Genomic DNA, 19,803 nt, shown 5'->3' on the forward strand with positions numbered 1-19,803 from the left:
AAAATTTCAGAATTACTTTAAAAGTTTCTATTTAAAAAATCCAATGATTTCGATCCAATGAAAGAGTGATATCCTTTCCGACTGGAGAGTAAGTGCTATTCCTCTTCATTTTCTTTTTTTTTTTCTTGCAGTGCCTTTTGGTTTTTCTCGTGTTTCTATTTTCATGGATAATGCCTAAATAATAGTAAAAAGGTTCTACAGTAGTTTGCTTTTTAGTGAAGTACTATTTTTCACAATCCTAATAAAGGGAATACTTCTAAATGATAAAGCTACCATTTTAAAATGCTATCCTTGTTTTATTCCTGTTAACTGTAAGATTCCATCTGGTACACAACATTTCTAGACAGCTTCTATTATGTTGCTTTAATAGTTCACTAAATCTGTGTTTTCCTGCCTCTTAGAGTGTCCAATCATGATGTCCCTTCAGTCGAAGAAGTCATCGGAGTAAGGGAAGCAGCCGTAACAACCGCGTCCACCACCCCACCAGCCACCACCATACGGGCGAAACCCTCCGAAAAGTGGTCCCGCAGTGGCGAGAGCGATAAGTAGCATGAGGACAAGAAGCAGGTTGACCATGGTTCTGTGACGACAATCAAAAACAACTCCATGTTTAATGGCTGAACGAGTGCGCACACAAAGCTGCAGATAAATTATAAGAAGCAGTTTTAAACACACGTACATCAATAACTCAAACTCATATTTCAAAAATAATTTTTTCTCATATTTTTTCCAGGCTGCTTGTATTGCTATTTTGTCATCCAATTTTTTTTTTCTTCTTTCACAAATTCATCCACTTATACCAATGTGTATCTATCGGTCTGTCTACTCGGGCTGTTTTCTTGTAGCTAAGGAAAGAGGGTTTTAGGAAAGAGACTGACAAAAGAAGGGCAAAGACTAAACTTGTTTTCTACTAAAGTAGAGGCAATTGTGAATTTGTGTTTATTCATATGTTGGAATTCGAGAAAAAGTAGGCATAAAAAGAAATATATATATATATATATAATATTTTGTTTGTAATTATTTCAGAAACCATGACTCCATCGCAAAAAATTACCTGTTACAAGTCTGATCATGTTTTGGGGAAACGCAAAAGTTCCCAAACTGTCTGGATTTTGCGATGTATGACTGCTGAACATTAAACTCATCGTATTCTATACCCATGTATTTCACTATTAAAGTGTATATAGTTTATATAGAAAACAATTCCCGCGAAAATGGTGAACAGACTTACCTCAAAGACTGAATTATCGCTTACCGGAAAGGTGTGTGCCTTTCAACCTCTCAAAACAGTCGCTTAAATAGTTTGGACGCCACTTTTATTGACACCATTCCGTCAAAGTTTCATTTCTTTGCATTGTAAATAACTGCTACGAAAGCATCTTTCTTCCAAATTTTCACATGAAAATTGACATTTACTGTATTTTTATTGATCTGGCTTCTAAATACTTCCTCTTGCTTCTGTGGCTTCTTTGACTGATGGCCCTCGGAATGTCACTTCATTAATTTCATTAATTAATTTCCCTAATTTATGTCAAAATCTCTCGCAGACTTAAAAAACTGCAATATTAATGTTGTAAAAGTCACCTCTTGCAATAGTTACATTTCCTAACGGTAATGACTGAATAAGGTTGAAGAAAAAGGATACGGAGATGACAGCAGTTTGAGCGTTTGACGGATTTGCACATCAACGGTCCGTTTGGGGTATCACGTGATCAATACTTCATGAGTCCGGCCTGCCACAGCCTCTTCCTTCTGCATGCCAGCACACTTTACAATGCAAATACAAAACATCTAGGTTCATCTTTTTTCATGAAATAATTGTCTGCGATGGTCACATTACATATTAATCGGACATTACATGATACTTCAAGTATTACATTATAAAATATACATTAAAAAAAAAACCCTACAAAAATACCGGGCACTGTAGGAACGGGTGCACAGTGGATCACACAGTCATGTCTCACACACAAGGTAAGCAAAATACGTGTCTGCTGACTCATTTAACGAATGCATACTTAGTACATCCGGACTACAGACCTGAGACGATAATCAGACTCTTTTCCCCTTGGTTAAGCGTGAACTACGCTGGTAGTGTAATTATTTTAATGTGATGTTTGTTGGTTTATTTCAGGTCGTGGAGCTTAATGCTGATGTCCAGATGAATGAACATACATAATCACCGTACTAGAGTGCATTCATGCCTACAACAATAAAGCTTCTTAATCGAATTTCTTTGCTTTCTTGTTACTCGTTGTGTTTGTAGTTTGTAAGCCTGTCACATACAAATAAAATGGTGTAATATTAAAGTGGAAAAGGAACTTTAATAAATGAATTGAAATAAAATTACATATTTTATTATCACATAATTAAATAAGCTGTTACTTTTTTGAATTAATAACCTGAAATGTTTTAATAACAGTTGTAAAAATAATGTAATTTTATTCAAACGTATTCTGTTTCCACTGACTAAAACATATTTAGGCATATTTTGATAGACAGCAGTCAGGACGACAACCGTTCAAGAATCTTTACACAACGTATGCTGTTCTCTTTTCTTTTCTTTTCTTTTCTTTTAATACAAACAATCATCTCAATTCTAAAGATTCACTAACTGACATATTTACGCGTGTGTAATCTTTACTTTACGATGCTGATGGCTCTAGTAATCTCACAGTATGAGAAAAAAAAATCAGCGTATCATTGTAAAAAGTTCTCTGTAAGCTGGGTTTGACAACTCTTAAAGCAAAATGCTTGCTCATTCGCTTTCACTGTAGCCAGTATCCACTGTCTGCATTATTCTTCTTCAACTCAAGTTTCTAGTAAACAAGAAAAGACGAGCTTCAGACTTCATGACTTCAGAGACTGCTCATTGTTCAGCTTCAGTGAAACATGGCTTTGTCCCGACATATCCGATTCGGCTCTTCAACACCTGGCTTTGAACTACACCGTGCTGATCTCTCTCGCAAACTCTATGGAAAGAATAAGGAAGGTGGTATGTAGCTCTTCGTAAATAATAGAAGGCGCAAGAACTGCAGTATTATGTCCAACTGCTCAAGTGACACCAAAACTATAACTCTTCATTGCAGAATAAGCGGACTTTGTAAAAGGAGTTTAGCTAGTAGGCTGGTAACTCTCCACAACTTTATGCAACACTAAACACGTGTAATACACTGTTACTGCTGCTACTGGTAGCAGGGGACTTAATAATCTGTCCACTGAGTCCTCACGGTACCAACAGCAAGTGGACAAAACCACTAAATGCACGACACCCCTGTGTACAGTGGACCCTACCCAACCCTCTCTCCCTTCTGTTCAATGCACCCGACCGACCTATGACGTACTACCGTTATTTGAAAAGAACGTTCTGATCAACCACTGACATGAAGGCAAAAGATCTATAAGTTCCTAGCCTCTTGCCTCGCTTTATCGTAGGGACGACTGTATACCAACTTCTGGCTCAGCTGTGAAACTCTCCTCCGAACTTTCAGCAGACTGTCCGTGTAGCCTGGACAAAAGCACGTGGAGCGTTTGCAGAAGTGGTCAATCGTGAAATTACCGCCCTTGCCTGAACGGAAGCCGCCTCGATTGTCAGGTCAGTAAAACATTCCAATGTTGTATTTAGGCTTTGACTCAACCAGGCGTTTTCATTCTACCTAAACACAAATCCAAAGCCTAACTTAAAAGTAACAAGCTAACACTCACACAACCTTCAATAAAATGGGGGAAAAAAAAACCATGCCGATGACCGTAAAATAATCTCCCTTTATAAAGACTGAAAACCGTTAAAACTTCAGTAGCAGCAGTTTGTAATAATAATAATGTATTGTCATAAAACAGTAATTAGTAAAAAAATATAGTTTAAATTTTACAATCTAACATTGTGTTATGTACTAAATTATTATCAATATATACAGTTAAAAATATAAATTTATCAAAGTTTCTATGGTATCAGAAAGTTTTCAGATATATACATTAATTACATGGGCCATTTACAATTAAATATTACAATACAGTATGCGCTGTTAATTGAAATATGAATGAAGAAATGTCATTTTCAGATAATACATTAATTGTTCATGCCTATTCACAGACTGCTATTACAAAATCCCCTTTCTGTTGGTTTAATGAATGTCTATATAACTGTCATGCCTGAACACCAAAATAATGACAATTTTTTAAATGGAAAGCAAAATTTCCTAATAAGTAATGAAAAGTAATCATGGAGTATTAATAAGTTTTTCAGTATCCAACTGGTTTTGAAAAAAATGACTGCGTGGTATCTTGACTTTAACATATGCAATTGTATATTTAAGAAGATTTATCAAAAAAAAAAAAAAAAAAATCAACAGAAGGCAAAATATGTAAGATGTAACTAATATATTGTTACATTGTAATATTGCAGGTTTTTGTTAAAGAACCAGGGACTGAGTGTCAGGAGATGAAGGATCTGAGGACATGTGCAGTTTCAGTCAGATAGTACTTTAACAATTAAAGAAGAAAAATTGACTGTAATCTTGGAAGAGGAAGCTATGTCTGCCATAATCAATCAAGTTCAGGTCTCATGTATACACAGCATAAAGACTGAACCAAGGTCTGTAGCTGATCTACAAGAAGAGCTAAATGATAATGTAATGCTTGAGGCAGAAAGCACATTTTGTTCTTATACAAATATGACAAATTGCTCACAAATTAGCAGTCTACAGCTTAAAAACAATTCTGGTCCAGTTTACATAAAACCTGAGCTTGCTAAGCAAATTCCTCAATCAAACTGGAAACATGCTGTAAAACTGGAGCTTAACTCTCAGGGTGCTATTTATTGTATTAAAACTGAGCAAGTTCCTGGTGAAGAACTTCATGACATAAAACCTGAGTATGATGCACACATTGAGCAGTCAGATTGCAGTCACGAGAGTGCTGTGAAAGTGGAGTACCGCTGTCAAGATGTCACCTCTTTAATCAAGACTGAGCAGGATCCTGTGCAATCTGCAAAGACAGAAGAGCAGCTTGTATTTAAGAAAGAAGAAGAAGATCATAGTCACGTAGTGAAGACTGAGACAGGATGGCCTGGTCAGCATGCAATGTGGCAGCATGACAATGATGAGAATTTTCAAGAAATGAATGCTGCTACGCTTGCAGTTCCTGAGGTGACATATATTTTGAAAGAAAATCAACAACATCAGAGACAAAAAACTGTTACTGAAGTCACCATTGACTCAGCAACAGAAAGTAGAAGTGATGCCAAACCTTATCAGTGCCAAGTGTGTTTATGTTCTTTCAGTTTTTCAACCCTACTTAAGAAACACATGATGATCCACTCTAATTTAAAAGCTTACAATTGTACTCCATGTAGTGTTGTCTTAGAAAGAATAGATACTTTAAAACAGCAGAAGAAAACTAACAGTAATAAGAGATCGCACCATAGTGATGGTAGACCTCACCAGTGTAATATATGTCATGTAGGTTTCAAAAGATTAGGTTATTTAAAAATGCACATGGCGACCCACAGAGATGAGAGACCTTACCAGTGTACTGTCTGTCATGTTGCCTTCAAAAGATTAGGTAATCTAAAAAAGCACATGGTGACTCACAGTGATGTGAAACCTTACCAATGCAGTTTGTGTAAAGCTTCATTTAAGTTCTCAACTTGTTTAAAAAGGCACATAGTGACTCACGGTGATGTGAAACCTTACCAATGCAGTTTGTGTAAAGCTTCATTTAAGTTGTCAAATTATTTAAAACAGCACATGGTGACTCACAGTGATGTGAAACCTTACCAATGCAGTTTGTGTAAAGCTTCATTTAAGTTGTCAAAGCATTTAAAACAGCACATGGTGACTCACAGTGATGTGAAACCTTACCAGTGCAGTTTGTGTAAAGCTTCATTTAAGTTGTCAGATAATTTAAAACAGCACATGGTGACTCACAGTGGTGTGAAACCTTACAAATGCAGTTTGTGTAAAGCTTCATTTAAGTTGTCAAAGCATTTAAAACAGCACATGATGACTCACAGTGAAGTAAAAAATCACTCTTGTACTGCATGTCCTTTGGCTTTCAAAAGATTAGATTGCCTAAAAAGGCACATGGTGACTCACAGTGATTTGAAACCTTACAAGTGTAGTGTATGTCATGCATCTTTTAAAAGAATGGATTTACTAAGTCAACACATGTTGACTCACAGAGATTAGAGACCTCACCAGTTCAGTGTATGCAATGTAGCTTTTAAAACATTAGGTAGCCTTAAATGGCAAATGTTAACTCACAGGGATAGGAAACCTCACCAGTTCAGTGTATGTAAGGCTGCCTTTAAAAGATCAGATCAACTAAAAGAAAAGCACATGTTGACTCACAGTGATGTGAAACTTGATTAATGTGGCACATGTAAGAAAGCTTTAGGTGCTTGTGTGATTTAACATAGCTCATACCAACAGTAAATTTTATTTTTATGCAGTGTATGTAAAACTGCAGTGAAAAGATCATTTGTTAACATGCACATGTGGTGCCAGTGGCAAGAAACTTCCTTAGTACTGTGTATGATAATATCTTATTTGAGGTAAATTTGATGCTACCATTCTTTATGTTGATGATAAATAACAATTGATATTGCAGCAGCAATTTTGACTTAATTGAAAGTATTAAAAATTATAAAAAAAATAGTGGTTTCTCTACCAAAGGAAGATTTTTTGTTTGTTTGTTGTTTGTTCTTTTTTTTTTTAAAAAAAAAAACCTGCTGATATTGGTGAGAAAGCTGTGTGTAGGCTTCCAGCTCATTAAAAAGGCACATGATAATTCAAAGTTCCGAGAACACTCACCTGAGCAATGTACTTAAAGTTGTCTTTAAAAGATCCTTTAATTTGAATAAGTACTCCAAATTCATCACTGATTCTCACAGCAGCTGCCTCTTTTCCGTAACTTTCAAAGATGTCCTTAGAAAGTGAAGTTTATTCCTTGTTACTCCTTGATGAGCACAGCCGCAACACCACCTCACAAACCCACATATACTAGTTGATTGCTTTTACGAGACAGTGAACTCCAGTGTCGATAACGGCACTCAACAACAACAAAAAAAAAAAGACATTTCAGCCTTTCTACTTTACCTGAGAGAAAGTGCGTTATTCATCCAGGTATGTAAACTTAGTGTATTACACAAAGCGTCAACCAATTATTAAAAAAAAGGAAGAAATCTTTCGAAAATATTTTGTAAAAGAAACTCATGTCCTTTCCTTCCAGAACCTTCTGTCAAGGGCTATAGGCTCCAAGACGTAGCCTATGAAGAGGAAATATAGTTTCAACCGAAATACTAGTTGAAGTATTTGTTGTGTTATTCGTAACAGAGTAGCATTATGTTAGAATCTTGATGTCTGCTACTTTACTACAATTAGGCGATAAATAACATGGTACATTGAATAGTAATGATATTTATTTATTTTGACAGTTATGGACGCGACGTGAGCAATGTTTTCAGCTAGCTCCAATGAACCCGAGTGTCCCATCTGCTTGGGCCCCTCCACGGAGCCTAAGATTATGCTATGTGGACACATCACGTGCAGAGTGTGTCCTCTCACCTGAATAAGAGCACAAGACCAGAAGGTGGGCTGCCCAATGTGCCGCCATCCAATTTTCGAGTTGCTGATATTAGACACAGCAGATGATTTTGTCGTGTTACTAACGATTCTCTCCCCACGGACCAGGTCGTGAGGGCAACCGCGCTCGGCAAAATTGACGTCACGCCGGACACGTGCTCAGGGTGTTAAGAGCTCCTTTGTAGGTCGCGCAGCTCTCCGCATCCGGAATGTCCAGGACAAGATGTGCAGAATACTGAGGCAGACGCTCGAGCGGCCGTGAAGGATCTGTCCGATAAGGAGCAGGCGATGATGGAAACGAGTGATAATTTGCAGAAGTACCTCAAGGACATGGAGGATGAGTTCCGTGGTCTGCTGGACATGAACAAGATTGAAGGCGTGGTGTAAGTCCTAACCTTTCTGTTTGTCAGTGGGTTCAAGCCTCAGGCAGGAAAGCTTCGCTCTGTCGTCTTGACGCACCATGCAGCATCTCTAATCTATTGTCAAATTCCTGTCCGACTGGATAAGAGTCGTCGGCTAAAATTGTAGTATGTACACTTGTATGTACACTTTCATGCATCTACCTTTCTGCACTTTACATTACCATTGGTGTTTGAAATCACGCTGGTGGAACAAGCTTCTTTCATTAATCCAAAGCCTTTACACAAAAGGCGTGTAATTAAAAGTAAGTAATCAATTTTTTGAAGGGATTGAATGGACTGACGAACCTGAAGCGATTGCAGCAACAAATTTTAACTCTGCTTTATGTTAAAATAGTTCTGTCCACAATATAGAACTCGTCACTAGTTTGTTTTACTTATTTGATAGGCGTACCTCCTTAAAATCTTACACATAGGCGAGGATTAAGGTCAGCTGTTGCTTGAAATCCAATAATTTTTAAAATCTTGGCCATTCCACTACTTAACTCTTGTCCGAAACTTCTAGTCCGAATCGTTTTTAAATAAAATTAGCATCGAGTTGTCCATTAATTTAACACAAAATCTACTATTAATAAAGAAACAAACAAAACAAAAACCCCCACTGAACTGTGCGAAAAGGGAGATTAACCTTCTAATAAGAGAAAGATTTCCAAAGATGAATTCTCTCCCTTACACCATTCATAATTCAAAAGGCTGTATGGGATTTTCCCGATGTGCCGCAACACTTTCGTGATGGAGAGAGTTTCCCCCAAACAGCCATATGGAACTCATCTGACAACGAAAGGTACTTTCATGACTGAATATGCCAACAAATATTGGAACAACAGAGCACGAAGTCTTTGGAAAGAATAGTGTCACTGTTAGAATACAAGATGATCAAAGGATTATAAGCTCGTTGGACAGACTTCTGCAAATATTCTTACAGCGCATTGGTAATTAATGTCAGCAAATTAGACAAAAAAATATCGTTCGCACTTAACACAGCTGTCTAGATATATAAAGTCCATTGTAGTGCAGTGAAATAACTAATTCTGTTTTGTGCTAAATTAGAGTGTTCGATTCTTAGCAAAGTTTTTGTACTTGTCCTAAATTTTTTTTTGCTTTACTGGATTTTTTCATCTTGTTCATCATCATCATCATCATCATCATCATCATCATCATCATCATCATCATCATCATCATCATCATCATCATCATCATCATCTAGGTCTCGAGTTATTGCATATATTAGATATTAGTGTTTGGTCTGGAGTTAGAATTAAGTGTTATTTGAGTGTTGGACTTAGTGTTTAGGTGTTAAGGTTTGAGTTTGAAGCTGATCACATCATCCTCGTTGAAAGATGACCTAATGGACAATATATCCGACGTTGATTTCGGTGGGGATAGTTAAGTCGCTCCGAAGCCTTATTTGAAATAACAAACTTTTTTCGATATCTTCCTGGTTAAACTGACTGCCTAAACTGTTAATTGCAGACACGGAATCAGAAGCTGATGTAATTTATTTTAATGTAGAAGATACTTTTATAATTGTCAGAAGTTTCGAGCGTGTGAGTAGACATTAATACGGAAGCTGCAATGCATCATCTAAAACTTTAATTGCATAATTATGATCTTATCGTTTAACATTTTCTGTTCCATGGATACCTTTACTTACACATTCTTTCCTGACTGTACATGTACAGGCATTCACAAACTTTCTGCTAAAGTTTACCAATCACGGCCATCTTTTGAGCATCAAACTTTGTAGAAGTCAGTAATAATGTATTATCATGTATTACCAAACTGGCAGTTTGTTCTCATAATGTTAGAGATTTTTGAGTGGTTAAAAATCTTGTTGAAATTGAAAGCAATGTGGCTTTGTTCGTTCTTATGTGGCACCTGAAGGTTGACCTCTTTAAGCGTACTTCGGAATGATGTTCAAATTCTTATCAAAGACACATTGGTTTGCATAAACTGATATGGCAAACATTGTGTAATGTCAATATGTTTATTTATGCCGCACGCAATAAATCGTTTAGCTTATGTATGCCTACAGCAGCACAACACTACATTTTGACTGATTTACTTGTCTACAGTTAACCGTCTCAAGGAATCAGAAGTAAGCGTTTTCAATGTCTCTGCGGTGTTTTCGTATTACAAACTTGACTAAGTGCAGAGTGATAGAGTAACGTCCCTTTGCCCCACTGGCTATTCGTGGTTAGGAGAAGCTAGTTTGACGCAGTTAGAGCCCCTGTTTATTGTACGTGCGTGGAGATTGGTCTGCAACTTCCGGGCCCAATGTCGTGTTGACGTACTCTTGAAAGATGAGTTTCTTGACGATGGAGCTGTAGTTAGTGCAGCAAAAGAAAAGAAAAGCAAAGAGTGTAGTAATTGATTGCCTCCCTTTTGTTTCCGTAATAGCTCTCCCGTACTTCTTGCTCCCCAACTGTTCTTTGTTCATCCCGAGCTTTAAAGACACCAGCCACAGTCACTACACCCTTAAAGCACTTAAATTCATTGTTAATCATATCCTTCCACTTTTTGTTGCACTCGGCAACAGGACTTCAGTTGGCTGTTAAACGGATTGATGTAGAAAACTTTGATAGTGAGTTGTTTTATGCACGGAAAGAAGTATTAACCAAGCAGCTACAGCGTGAGACTGTTCTTCCACATTACTGTAACTTCGTTCATCACCATGAACTGTAGATAATGAAAAGTAGCGCTTTTAACACGCCTTTAACGGTGAGTAAAGCGCTATGCAAATCATCATCATCATTATCATCGTGCATGTGGGACATGTGGAGAGATTCCGAACTACCCTACGAGGGACGATAAACAGAGAGTGTATTTGTGTACTGGATTTTTGTTAGCGGGACATGTGGAGTGCGAAATACCCTTGGAGGGACGAGAAACTGTAAGTAAAGCACTCAACGGTTGCTGGTGCGATTATAAACGAGATAATAGAATTGGAACTTTTTGTTGGCAAACAGAACTGTGTGAGGAGTGTGTTTTCCATACATAGATGATGTTGAGATTAAGAGTTGACATTAAAAGTTGAGATTAAGAGTTGAGATTAAGATTAAGAGTTATTTGACTAAGTGGGATTGTTCGGGGAAGGCCCAAGATTGTAAACATTGTATCTATCGTTACCTGTGTGTCGCCGATAGAGAATTGTGTTGAGGCGAGCTATTATTTATGTATGTGTGTTTTGTAATCTGCGAAGTCCTGAGCCATTCGAACACTTAATAACATCATGTGGGCAGCCTCAGGCAATCGTTGTTTTCTGTGTTGAAAGAACTTGCACGGACGTTGAGTGTGTGTTGGTCGTGTGAGAGCCGGCGTCTGTGACATTCTATGCCGAACCAGTCACACGGTACTGAATATTTTAATAGAAACTATGACAACTGAGGTTTTATAATAGTCAGCTTGACTACTTTCAGACTCTGTACTCTTTCATTTCCTATTGTCAGTATTGAAGATCTTTAAAGTTGTTCTGCAAAACAAGCAAAATTAAATATTAAGTTAATTACAGAAAACAAACTAAACTACAGTAAACAAGTCCTATTCATAACTATTGCCATTGATGAAATACAATACATGATTGAGAGCTTAGCAAAACGATTCCTCAGATTCAGCCATGACCACCAACGCTTTACCCGTACATCCCTGATAACACTTTATCATTTTATAAACGTTTCATCATCGTTATCGTCGTCAGCCACACTCAAAATACAGACTTCCTTGTATGAAAGTCTTACCTTCTAGAAGTTTGTGTCCTCCGTCTTGACGGTGATAAGCCTGGCACGGTGTCTGAAGGCAACCCGAACATTGAGTATATAAGGCTTGGCTCATAGCCTGGAGCATTTTCCTCGGTCATTTGTCAGAATATGAGACTTCTTGCTCTTTACCCATAAAACATCATCGTTCGGTAATTAAAGCTGCAGGTGATGATGGATCGCCCCTTTCTTGGTTGTTTCCACACGCAGGTGAAACTACACGTTTGAAGCTCGTAATACCTACTAAAGTCAGATTTAAAGTTCAAAAGATACTTCAGTTCCTGCTGTCCTGTCTGCCACATGCAGTAAAGATTCATGGCCATCGAACCTTTTAATTTTCTTTAAACTTCCCCCTTTTTTTAAAATCTCCGCCTGTCTTATTTGTGTCTGGTTGAAGTACGTAATTGTGTAAACTCCAATGCGCTTTAATTATTTGTTAGTTTACATATCAGACATCTGTGACTTTGTGTTTTTATTTTCTAGAAATTGTATTTAGTTGCAGTTTTGAAACCTATGTAATAAAATCTCTTTTTCTGTAGCACCATTAAGGCTGCCATAACAAATTGTCGTACACTAACAAAATCATCGGTAACTATAACTCATCTTGATTGCGTAAAGCATAACCAAATATTGATTTGAATATTAACATAAAACGTTGACTTGTCTTGTGTTTTTAAACTTAAGGTCTGACATTTATTTTCGGATAAAGCTTTCTGTGGACAATTTTGACTGTGAGAATGGATGACTGCAGCAGCTGAAATACATCACAATCATGTTTTATGGTTTAAAGAGCAAAAAGTCTAATGACCTGACAAACGATGATCGCAAAGCCTTGAGGCTAATGGCGAAGCCTTATATAAGCGGCTGTGAGGTGAGCTTGAGACAACGAGTGAGGCTTGCCATCCAGCAGCTGGTAGACATCATCTCATACAAGGTAAGGCGTTCAAGCAAAGAAATCTGCCAGTAATTAGATAACGAGGAAAACGACGACAAAGAAGATTGAGCTTTGCCTGGTTTTGCTGTTTGCTTAATTTCTACTTTCCTACTTAATCAAAAGCCGTGGATGTGTGTGTGATTTTGTGTTTGTGGTAATGTTTTAATCTCAGATCTCTATTACTATTTAATCATCGCCACAACTTATTTGGAACTATTAAAACGTACACACACTCGTGTTTATCACCGCCAGCACAAAATCAAGCTCTCTGCCTACACTGAACTTACATCTAAATATTTTTTTATTAATTAAAATACTTGATTAGGACCACGTTCAAAGGCAGTGTCAATCATTAGAATGTTTGTCCTTTCTAATTTTGAAACTAATTTTCAGTTTATTTTTCGGTTGTCTCCAGACCTAAGATGAAGGCTGTCGTCGTCGTTCTTCTTTGTGCCCTGGTGGCTGTCAGCCAAGCTGGCTTTATTTCCCCAGGCTACGGCTTTGGTGGATACGGCTACGGCATTGGTGGCTTTGGTGGTCTTGGTGGTCTGGGTGGCTTTGGCGGTCTGTACGGTGTCCGAGGAATTGGCATCGGCGGCATCGGCCTCGGCGGCATTGGCCTCGGCGGCATCGGCCTCGGTGGCATCGGCCTCGGGGGCATTGGCATCGGTGGCATCGGCCTAGGTGGTATAGGAGGAGGTTTCTACAGGGGATTCCCGTACTACAAGAAATACGTCTACTAAGAAATGAAGAATTCAAGTTGTTGACGTCCAGTAGGTGCTTGAGATTTTTTTAAAGCGTACTTAACGAACACGTCCTAAAGTAATATTTACGGAAGAAGAAATAAGTGTGACATTGGGAGTGTGAAATAAACCAAAATTAAGAGTTGTAAAATGCTGATTTTTGCTTTTAATCGTATCAATCAATTAATATTTAGTTTTGTTTTATTTTACAGGGAAGAAGAGGTCACCCATTTGAAGTCGTAAAAACTGCAATTTCGATGCAACGTGAACAGCCTTGAAACAATAAATCTATTAACCAACGAATAAATGTGTCATTGTTTTTTTTTAATTACAAAACTCGAAACTGGCATGTTGTGATCGTAGACTAAAAATAAAAAATGACAGCAATATTTGTCTATATCAGGCATCTTCTTCTTCGATGTTAAGAAACCTCCTGCAGATGAGGAAACAGTCAGTATGCCCTTTACTTACAGCTGTATAAGTACTTTTCTTTTTTGAAGCTGGATATCAGTATGTCCCATACTTGCCATAAACTACTTTCTCTCCTTCCCAACACATCACCATATACTCATTTGTGTTTTCAAACTGTCTCTCTTCTAGAAGTTAGTCCCGACCATGATGAGTCGGGTTTCTTGATTAAATTGTGGACTGTTTGCCTGAAGCTCAAGTCTAAGGCTGCTTCAAAGAGGCGACTTTGAATATGGAAAGAAAACTCAGTTTATTGCAGTGTTTATTGCATATGCCTGTTAACATAAGACATCGTTATCATCAACGGAGCCACATTAAAACTGATGAAGGATGTCGCGATCGCCACAAGCTTTCGCCGGATGCACACTCGCAACCGCTCACACAGTCGCCACGAACACACAAACAATCGGTTAGCCAGAGGTGGGACACGAAGTACCTGTCGAACTTTTTATAAACGTACACCACAACAAAGACGAAATAAACGGTAAAAAAAAAAACCCACAAAAAAACCAAATAATCATTAGAAAATAAAAATTTTGTAAAAGGCATACAATATTAAGAAGCCTGCTTTTAGCGCTTAAGAAAAAGAACGAAACACGGACAGCGTACGAGGGACATGAAAACAATCAAATGACATATGACCTACAAAAAGAATTAGCAACCGTGCTAAACAAAGGATACAATCAAATGTGAAAAACACAAAGAGGAACCAAATAACAAGAACATGAGCTGAGGGTAACATGATATTGCAAAAAGCAAGGCTGTGGAAGGACAAACATTATGGGAAAGGTTGTTTGGAGTAATGTTTACAGAAGAGGTGCGTTTTCATTGCAGGATTCAATAGCGGGTAGGTGGCGGATATGGAAAGGGAGAGAGTTCCATTGTTTGGCTGCACAATAATTAAAAGTCCTGTGACCATGTGTTGTTGTTTTGGTGAGAGGAAGAGTAAGGAGACGATCATCAGACGACGAGAGGAGTTGTCTCGCTGGGATGTAAGGGAAGAGCAGTTGAGAGAAATAACCAGGGCAGATGCCAGAAAAGAAATTAAAACACAACACGGACAGTTTGTACCGGATGCCAGAACGGATGGGAAGCCAGTGTAGAACACGAAGTACAGGGGTGGCGTGGTCACGTGTCCTAGCTCTAAGCACCATAATAGACAGACTGACTGACAGATGTAACTTGTCTATCATAATAGACAGACTGATAGACAGCTCTAACTTGTCTATCATAATAGACAGACTGACAGACAGCTGTGACTTGTCTATAATAATAGACAGACTGACAGCTGTAACTTGTTTAGCAAAGCTCATGTCTGCAGTTTCAATTAATCTCAGATTCCTGACGGATGAGGCAAAGGTAATGTTTATTTCGCCCATCTTCGTGTGATTTGACGGACAAACTAGTAAAGGTTGACTTCTTCCTACGCACAAAGAAGCTTCCGCTTTATTCAAATGTGTGTCTACCTGCGCATCAAAATGAACTGTCAACACGCGAGCCCCGATATGGTTATTTATCTTTTTTTCATAAAAGTCTAGACTTCAGACTCCTAATTATTTACTAGTAGATGTATTTCTTGTAATGTGGTAATCCCATGTCGAAACCACCCCCTACAGCATCAATCAAACCACCATAGCCAGTACCACCGATGACGATACAGCCGCCCAAACCACCATGACCGGGGATACTGTTACCGTATTCACCATCACCGTAGCCTGTGTAGATAAATATCATCTTACTCTCAGTTCTTGCTCCTGTTATTTGGAATCTCTGAGTTTTCTGTATTTGACTTAAGTCTTCGCTAGTCCTGTTGGTTCTTCTTTTATACTTTATATGTCATTTTTGATTTTCATGACCCTTGAAAGTTTTCCATTCTTCGTTGTTGTTCTTAGGTAAAAAAAGCATACTCCTTAAGGGTGTAAGTATTGGCATTATAATTTTTACATTTATTATAACTATCATCATTATTCTTCTTATTATTAATCTTATTGTCAAGCCAGCATGGTTGATGGCCACGAGAACAAAACAACAACGACGACAGCCTTTTTTTTAGATCTTCTTACTCGTAATGTGAAGCTCACCTGACAGGTGCTTATATACATGTATGACTTTCAGAGTTTCTGCCAGGGTTTCAATCATAAAATGTCAAAATTATAGATTTCCTGGTCCCTTGCCATAAAATGTCATCGCTGTATATTTAAAGTTCTAGTTTAAAGCTGATAGATTGTTCCTAACGTAGTTAGCCATACTCACAGTCTAAACTTCTTGCTTCAAATTTTAGACAAAAATAAATGTCAGAGCTTTAATTTTCGATGACATGAACCGTGGCAAGTATCATTAACTTAATCACCCACTCGCGCACAAATTTTCAAAAAAGAACGAGTAAAACCGCTGACCAACTCTTCCTCATAAACACGATATTCTATACACGATCAATTAAAGGTTATCTTAATTTATTATAGCGCAATATGGTATTGCTTGTATTATTAAATTAGGAAACAGTCACATTATGTGGTTTTGAACTTTAGGTTAACTTTTACTTGTATTCGAAAGCCCCGAAGTTATAGACAGCCGTTAGATGAAATGAAAAGTAAACCTCCAGTATAAGTAAAACCTTGTGGCCAGACACAAATATCCACCTGCAGAAACATGGAGGGAGGGAGAGGCTGGAGGCATAGTTTTGGCTGATGTTTGCTTTGTGTACTGTGCTTAGCAACAAACCTGACTATTAGAAATAAAACTTAGCTTTTTAAATGATATTAAAACTGTTACATGTGGCTTCTTCTTCAAAATGACAGAGCACTAATATTCAGGCAGTAAGTTTCAAACCTTTCGTCTTCAAAGACATAAATTGCATTGTTTTCTTCTCTCTCTCTTACAAAACATATGTACACTAGCTGGAATGTTATGATTGTATTCAGAGTCTATAATTAAAACCTAACCAAGATACCGTGTAAAAAATCTTTCCAATCTATCTTTATGTGTAACTTTGGGCGGTTCCGTCGTCTTTGAGATAATTGAACATCTAACTCTCTTGCACACACACACACACAATCACACAAGTTACTATTGAAATCTCATGTAATTTTATAACGGTAAAGAAAAAAATAATTCTTGTAGAAGATAAAACTTTCCATTTCGTAGTGTTTTGAGAGACCAGGAGTTAAGAATCAAAAACTCACAAAGTCATCATGATTGCATATAGCATAACCAAGTATTGCTTGAATAATAATATAAAAAGTTTGCTTGTCATGTGATTTTAGACTTAAGGTCTGACATTTATTTTCGCCTTAATCTTGAAGTTGGCAATTTTAAATGTGGGAATGGATGACTGCAGCAGCTGAAATACATCACAATGATGTTTTATGGTTTAAAGTGCAAAAAGTCTAATGTCCTGACAAACCTTGAGGCTAATGGCGAAGCCTTATATAAGCGGCTGTGAGGCGGCTTGAGACCACGAGTGAGGCTTGCCATCCAGCAGTTGGTAGACATCATCTCTTACAAGGTAAGGCTTTTGCTTGGTTTGGCTGTTTGCTTAATTTCTACTTTCGTACTTTATCAAGAGCCGAGCATCTTTGTGTGTCTGCTTTTGTGTTTCTGGTATTGTTTTGATCTCAGAGATCTGTTACTATTAAATCATTGTCACAACGTATTTGCAACTATGAAAACGTACATGCACTCGTGTTTATCAACTCCTGCACAAGATCAAAATCTGCCTACAGTAAGCTTATGTATATCTTTATATCTGTATATATTTGTTGTTATTCTTAAGACTCTGTAAGCACCTGGTTTAAAGACAGTGTCCATCATCAGAAATAATGTTAAGTAATTTTTCTCAGTGAGAGAACACAGCAAAATGGACTGTTGCATCACGCTGTCCATGATAGTGGTTAAATGAAGATGATGTTCGATGTAGAAAGGACGACGAGGGCTTTGTTTGTTAGATATATCAAAAATCTACATATAAACTTTACCATATTTTTCATTTTATTGTCTTGTCTAACACTATAAGGACTCTTAATCAGAATATGTGAACATAAGTGTGTCAGTCGTTTGCTTGTCTTTCAAAAATTTAAACTAATTTGCAGTTTATTTTGTGGTTGTCTTCAGATCTACAATGAAGGCTGTCGTCGTCGTTGCACTGTGCGTCCTCGTGGCTATCAGTGAAGCTGGCTTTATTTCCCCAGGCTACGGCTTTGGTGGATACGGCTACGGCATTGGTGGCATTGGTGGCTTTGGAGGTCTTGGTGGTCTTGGTGGTCTGGGCGGCTTTGGCGGTCTGTACGGTGTCAAAGGAATTGGCCTCGGAGGCTTGGGTGGCATCGGCCTCGGCGGCTTAGGTGGCATCGGCCTCGGCGGCATCGGCCTCGGTGGAATCGGCCTCGGTGGCATTGGCATTGGTGGCCTCGGCCTCGGTGGTATAGGAGGAGGTTTCTACAGGGGATTCCCGTACTACAAGAAATACGTCTACTAAGAAATGAAGAATTCAAGCCGCTGACGTCCAGTAGGTGCTTGAGAGTTTTTAAAGCGCACTTAACGCACACGTCCTAAAGTAATATTTGCGGAAGTAGATACAGGTGTGACATTGGAAGTGCTAAAAAAAAAAAATAAATAAAAAAAATAAAGATTTGTCAAATGCATTTTTTGTGTTTTTGATTGCGTTAATAAATTAATTTTTAGTTTTGTTTTCTTTTTCAGAGGAGAGGAGTTTACCCGTTTGAAATCGTGAAAACAACAATGCCTTGGCTACGTACACAGCTTTGAAGCAATAAATCTATTAATCAACGATTAAATGTGTCATAGTTTTTTCTATATAAGGAACGTGTAACTGGCATGTTGAGAAAGTACACTAAAAATAAAAAGATGACAGCAGTACTTGTGTCCATAGCACATCTTATCACATAAAAAAAAAACAAATCTCACGGACATACACGCATAAGCAGACACACACATACGTGCAAACGGACACACACTTTTCTATAAAAACACGCTTGAATTCATTAACTCAAACACACAGTTTCACAATTTCCAGCTTATTTTTCCTGCAAGGCTATCAACTAATATCATCGTCTTATGATAAAAAATCTGAGGTGAACAAACACTTTTTCTACAAGTGTGTCTGAAGCAACATTCAACTACTCGGCATTTGACTGAATAACAGTGTTGTCTGTTGTTGCCATGAGTTATGAGAGAAGACATAGTCTAATCAATCCCGTTTTCTAACTCTAAGCACCAGAGAGTTCTGTACATTCTGGAGTTTACAAAGAATAAATACAGGACAATCACACTTCAATCCAGGCAGGCACGTACACATTAGACTCTAAAGTGATACTGTTCAGTCATATGCGCAGCCTCTCGTCCGCTATTCAAGGCCTTGACTTATAAGAAAAAAATATTTGCAAAAACGAAAAAGAAATCACGCACTCACCCACGCGGCTTGTGAAGTGTCCAGTGATCACCTACTCACATCTCACACAGACTCTCGGGGTCACCAACCGGCTACTAAACTTGCACCAGCCCCATGTATTTCCACTGGGTCCTCGTGGTCACTCCTGGCTGCTGTGTCCACTAACAGTACCCGCCCTCCAGTCCACCCCTAGCTTGCTGGGCACTACAGGCTACTGTGTCCTCTAACAGTACCCGCCCTCCAGTCCACCTCTAGCTTGCTGTCACTAATGCAGTCAAGCAGACGACGCGTGACGTAACATGGGCATGACGTCAGGCGTTGCTACAGTCAGCAATAAAAAACACCTCGAACTTTCCCCTGCGAACCCGACAAAAATAGCCTAGACAATGACGTCAAACGTCGTTTACTGTAAGCTGACTTTCTATTTCCGGCGCATCCCAAGCACTGAGAGAAAGGCAGGCACAGAAACATGGCTGACATGCGAGAAGGGATGC

General features: G+C 38.2%; 2 protein-coding genes and 1 long non-coding RNA gene across 3 annotated transcripts in view; 2 read left to right on the plus strand and 1 right to left on the minus strand.

Moving 5' to 3' along the window:
- The window catches only part of LOC112577016 (acanthoscurrin-1-like), a 162,409-nt gene that overhangs the window by 130,450 nt on the left and 12,156 nt on the right, over window positions 1-19,803 (minus strand). The window lies entirely within an intron of this gene.
- LOC112577375 (keratin, type II cytoskeletal 3-like) lies at window positions 4,674-13,737 on the plus strand. The gene is made up of 4 exons (XM_025260438.1): window positions 4,674-5,147; window positions 7,815-7,966; window positions 13,107-13,464; window positions 13,647-13,737. The coding sequence occupies exons 1-3, from the start codon at window positions 4,674-4,676 to the stop codon at window positions 13,432-13,434; spliced, it is 954 nt and encodes a 317-aa protein (XP_025116223.1). The 3' UTR covers window positions 13,435-13,464; window positions 13,647-13,737.
- On the plus strand, window positions 17,321-18,695 carry LOC112577040. The gene is made up of 3 exons (XR_003101994.1): window positions 17,321-17,407; window positions 18,013-18,406; window positions 18,601-18,695. It is a non-coding gene; the product is annotated as an uncharacterized LOC112577040 (long non-coding RNA).

This window comes from Pomacea canaliculata, linkage group LG12 (genome assembly GCF_003073045.1).
Source record: "Pomacea canaliculata isolate SZHN2017 linkage group LG12, ASM307304v1, whole genome shotgun sequence".
Taxonomy (NCBI): Eukaryota; Metazoa; Mollusca; class Gastropoda; order Architaenioglossa; family Ampullariidae; genus Pomacea; species Pomacea canaliculata.

Coding starts and splice junctions, on each gene's coding strand:
- LOC112577375 (XM_025260438.1), top strand. CDS start 4,674: ATGACAAATTGCTCACAAATTAGCAGTCTACAGCTTAAAAACAATTCT. Junction 5,148..7,814: donor CTACGCTTGCAGTTCCTGAG/GTGACATATATT, acceptor CAAGATGTGCAG/AATACTGAGGCAGACGCTCG. Junction 7,967..13,106: donor AACAAGATTGAAGGCGTGGT/GTAAGTCCTAAC, acceptor GGTTGTCTCCAG/ACCTAAGATGAAGGCTGTCG.